This window comes from Helianthus annuus, chromosome 7 (genome assembly GCF_002127325.2).
Source record: "Helianthus annuus cultivar XRQ/B chromosome 7, HanXRQr2.0-SUNRISE, whole genome shotgun sequence".
Classification (NCBI taxonomy): Eukaryota; Viridiplantae; Streptophyta; class Magnoliopsida; order Asterales; family Asteraceae; genus Helianthus; species Helianthus annuus.
The window spans coordinates 43,892,447-43,896,808 of record NC_035439.2 but is presented as its reverse complement, the minus strand read 5'-3'; the positions used below and the strand labels follow the sequence as shown (position 1 = coordinate 43,896,808).

At 36.6% G+C, this 4,362-nt stretch overlaps 1 protein-coding gene across 1 annotated transcript; it reads left to right on the top strand.

Annotated features, from left to right (window-relative positions):
- Positions 1 to 386: 386 nt before the first annotated feature.
- On the top strand, positions 387 to 3,690 carry LOC110920815 (F-box protein SKIP31). The gene is made up of 9 exons (XM_022165013.2): positions 387 to 657; positions 721 to 858; positions 936 to 1,009; positions 1,724 to 1,799; positions 1,997 to 2,107; positions 2,209 to 2,383; positions 2,739 to 2,857; positions 3,285 to 3,348; positions 3,431 to 3,690. Exons 1-9 carry the CDS (start codon positions 580 to 582, stop codon positions 3,499 to 3,501), a joined length of 906 nt encoding a protein of 301 aa, XP_022020705.1. The 5' UTR covers positions 387 to 579; the 3' UTR covers positions 3,502 to 3,690.
- The last annotated feature ends 672 nt before the right edge of the window (positions 3,691 to 4,362 follow it).

Genomic DNA, 4,362 nt, shown 5'->3' with positions numbered 1-4,362 from the left:
GAACGGTGTTGTTATAAGATGGTGGTGGTCGATGGTTGTGAGACTTGATGAATCTCAGATGGTGGTGAAAATTGTGGATCTGTGTATTTGTTATATTTATTAAAAAATTTGTTTTATATAACAAAGAAATGGTTTTAACAAGCATAAAAATAAAGTGAAATTTTTAAATATATGAAATGACAAAAATACCCTTTGAGTAACTGAGAAGTATGGATGGAATTAAGTCAGTTGGATCAAAATGGTAACGACGAAATCTTTTTGAATCCAGATGTTCAAAATGAAACTTTTAAACTAAACTGCCAAAATGATCCAAACCACATGGACTAAAATGGCAATTCTATTTCGTTAGAGTCATATAGTTTTTTTATCTAAACTAAATAATGCATAGCCTAATATACAATCGTGGTTACTGGAATTAAAAAGGTAATACGTGCCCTCATAAGGTTGGAAGCGACCGATAAGGTTGAACCCGACCCGAAGGCGGTTGACGTAAAGCAGCCTGCCCCTAATTTTGTGATTCGCTATCAGCACTTCCGCCGGCCTCCTTTTCCGGCCACACATATATTTGGATTACCAAACATGACCGTTTCGGAAGACGAAGACGAGCATCTGGCTCAATTCCTAGAATCCGAGGTTCTATCAGAGGTCTCCGATGAGGTAACACGTTTGTTTGTCTAGATCCGATGTTATTTTTTCTGACTATGAATTTGTGTAATTCAGGAAGATGCGAGGCCGCCGAAGAGGCTTCGGGTGGAGCAAAACGGTGTCGTTAAATATCCACGGAGGATTGATGACGGTTTCTTTAGCCTTATTCCTCCGGAGCTTTTCCCTCACATCCTTAAGTTTCTCTCATCTGAGGTTGTGTTGTCTTCTGCTAATTAATTAATTAATTAATTGTGTCCTGACTGACTGACTGATGTTCTTGAAAATGGCAGGATCTTGTTGCTTGCTCGCTGGTCTGTAGGTTCCTAAACTTTGCATCTTCTGATGAATCTCTGTGGCGTCGCCTGTGAGTACTTCTTTCTCTCGCTCCTGCATTTAAATGTGTTTTAATTTTTATTATCGTTAACATTTTTATCTTTGCTTCATGTTTGATTTTTTGCATTTGGTGAGGACTCAAATCACAACATTTTTTTTAGTTTAATACAGATTCATCTTCCACCTCTATGCAGTGGCGGATCTAGCCTAAAAGTTTAGGGGTATCCCAAATGTTTTATTTATTTATTTTTTTTTGATCAGGGGTATCCTTTGTATAACGGGGACAAAGTAAAGGGGTATTTTTACACTACGGAAACAAAGTTGAAGGGTATTTTTCACACTACGGAGACGGGGTTGAGGGGTAGCCCGTGCTAACACACTAACTCCGCCCCTGCCTCTATGACAACGTGAAAATTATGCATCTTGACTGTGATTTCCTTTTAATACTTCCACTATGGATTCAGATTATATGTTACCTTTCTTCATGTAACGTTTTCAGTACTAGAACTTTTAATTCGTATGGAATTGTTGGTAGTTGTTTGTTTTATTTGTCAAATTTCTTGTTTTCTGGAGTTGTTTTTGTGACAAAGGAGCACACACTACACACATATGTGTTTGTGTGTGTACATAAATATGGATATTTCTTTGTTCCTTCACTTTTGAATAAGCTAACATTCAGAGTGCTTTCATCTTATTTACTAGAAATTTTGGATTGGATAGTGCCTAAATTGTTCACCAACTGTAGGTACTGTATGCGATGGGGCATCCTGCCATCAACAGGAAAGCTGCGTGATTGTGCTTGGAAGAAGCTGTATATTCAGGTAGTTTTACTGGCTTAAACTTTGTGCTTGGTCTTATTATAATAAATGAACCTTATGCTCAAAAATGTAGATTCAAGATGATTTATTATCATCTTGATGTGTAAACCATCACAATTTACTAGTGTCCTACAAATTATCTTTAGATCTTACTACTATCAACAAAAACTAGGCTTATAGATTTTTCCTTTGACGTGTAGCGTGATGAAGAAGACATGGTTGAATTTGTTAGAAATTGCCCGACTGAGTTCAAAGAGTACTACATCCAGATGCAAGTAGCAAAAAGAAGCCAAGCACCTCTTCCTTCACAGGTGAATAATGATCATTTGGAGGTGGAAATTGGGTCGGGTTTGGATGACTTTTTATTCCACAACTTTTATTGTGTACATTTATCAACATTTGGCATCTGTAGTTGAAAGATGACTGGATGATTCTGGACAAATCTGTTGCTGATCAAGTCTCTATATGGAAGAAAAGCAAAGGACTAAGTGATAAGGTGTTCTCTGATCATGATTGTTCTGGAGAAAAATGTACTTACTATCAAATTGGAGATGTCTTTGTCTGTGAAAATACTGGATATGTTCATGGTATGCTTTTCACATTCTCACCTTTCTTTATTTTGTTGTTCAAATGACTTTGTTGGGTCAAAAGGGGTTTCGTTACACACAGACAAGTAGAAACAAGCTAGGATGAGCCATGTTGGACTGATCCACAAAACACTCTTTTTTTTTTTTGTTTTTTAATTCATAAGAAAATAGTTTTCTGAGATTTTATACTATTTGTACACATTTTTTGACATCATTCATTGTAGGGAAATTTTCCGAGTTTACCCAATTGACATATTAGAGAAAAATACATCCTAAATGGACGAGTTTATCCATGAATTGCCACCTGAAATGCATGCATGTTTGGCCATTGGGTCTTATTACTTTGGTTGTGCAGTGTGTGATGATACTTGCAAGGAGGTTGTTCTTGATCCAGACAATGAACTCTTGGTGTGTACAATTTCTGGGCATTGTTTCGATCGATTGCTTTCCCCATCTGAAATTGGAGGAGACATGGTAAGTTGCATCTCTAGTGTTATACAAGATGCTTGAAATGTTTTCTTCTTTGGAAATATAAAAGCTAAACATGTTTTACCATCAAATAAAATTTCATCTTTTTGGTTTGTACCATGCTTAAGTCATTAGCTTGATTATCAGTTAAAAATAATTTATATGAAATAATCAATCTAATTCTGAAAAACGATTTAGGTGGTTTATGCACTTAAAATAGCTTTGGGTGGCTTTCAACCCATTGGGTTTGTCCGTTCATAATCTGCTTGCTTTTTTTTAGTTTACCTGACCCATTAGAGATGAAATATAACCCCCGGGTGTTAATAAGTAAATAGGTCGAAATTTCCACCTCTAGGGTAAGAAGAAATATCATAACAGGAACATAATCATTTAAAAGTGCTAATCTTTCTATTTTTATTTGGTTGAAAATTAGGAGGAACAGCAGCAAGCGGGTGTCACTGATGAAGCAGAGCCATTCATGGGATCTGGCCGTTTTGGTATGAATTTTAGTTCTCACTTTACTTTCACCCTTTTATAACTAATATATATATATATGTGTTTTGTTTATATGTGATGCAGCTCGGGCCTATCAACTGGGTTATAACTGTGAAGATGAGAAAGAGCTTGAAGCATGCCTGAGGTTCTGCTAAACCCAGTCCTAATATTCCCTGTATTGCTGGAATATGACGTTTTAGTTGTATTAAATAAATTAAATTCTAAGATTAAAAGGGGCTGTAGATTATATAACCTTGAAAACCATACAGCTGCCTCATTGTGTGATGTCTTGTATTAGTAGTTCTGTTTAATTCTTGTCTCAATTACCCTTGCTCACATTTTCAGACTTGATTCTCTTGTAGTTTAGCACAACCAAGACCATGGAACCTTGCATCAATACATTTTTTTTACTGCGACAAGGGTTTTGTTCTTTCTTTTCTTTTCTTTTAACAACAATTTATTACACCTAAATAAGGATTTGAACTCAAACCACTTTTACGGGGTAAACACAATATCGTTACACCGGCTAGGTCATAGCAATAAGGCTTTTATTCATTGAAAAATCCCCCTGTGGAAACCTTGCATCAATACATGGTTTATGTCCTGACCCCTGTTAAAATGTCACCCCCTATTTTTAACACGTGTTTACTTGTTTATATTGCAAGAATGAAATTTGAAAATACGAGTTAACCCAAAATAAATAAGTAAAAACTATTGTTCAAGTGCTTGTCAAGTCATTGTATCTTACATAGTTCGTCTTTTGGAACATGTTGCCTACATGTGTTTTCTTAGAGAGATGGCACAGCTGTAGAAACTCATTCCAAGAGCATGTATATGCGAGTTAGAGAGGCGGATACCCCTTCTCATCTGTTCCATGGTTGTTCTATCCATCCAATAAGGGTGTAAGGGGTGCTCACCTAATAGGTGAGTCCCCTCTCTTACGCCAAATCAATCCTCGTGTGCCACGTCAACTCCCCTCTTAAACTCCCCTAACACCCTAAATTGATGGCGGCACT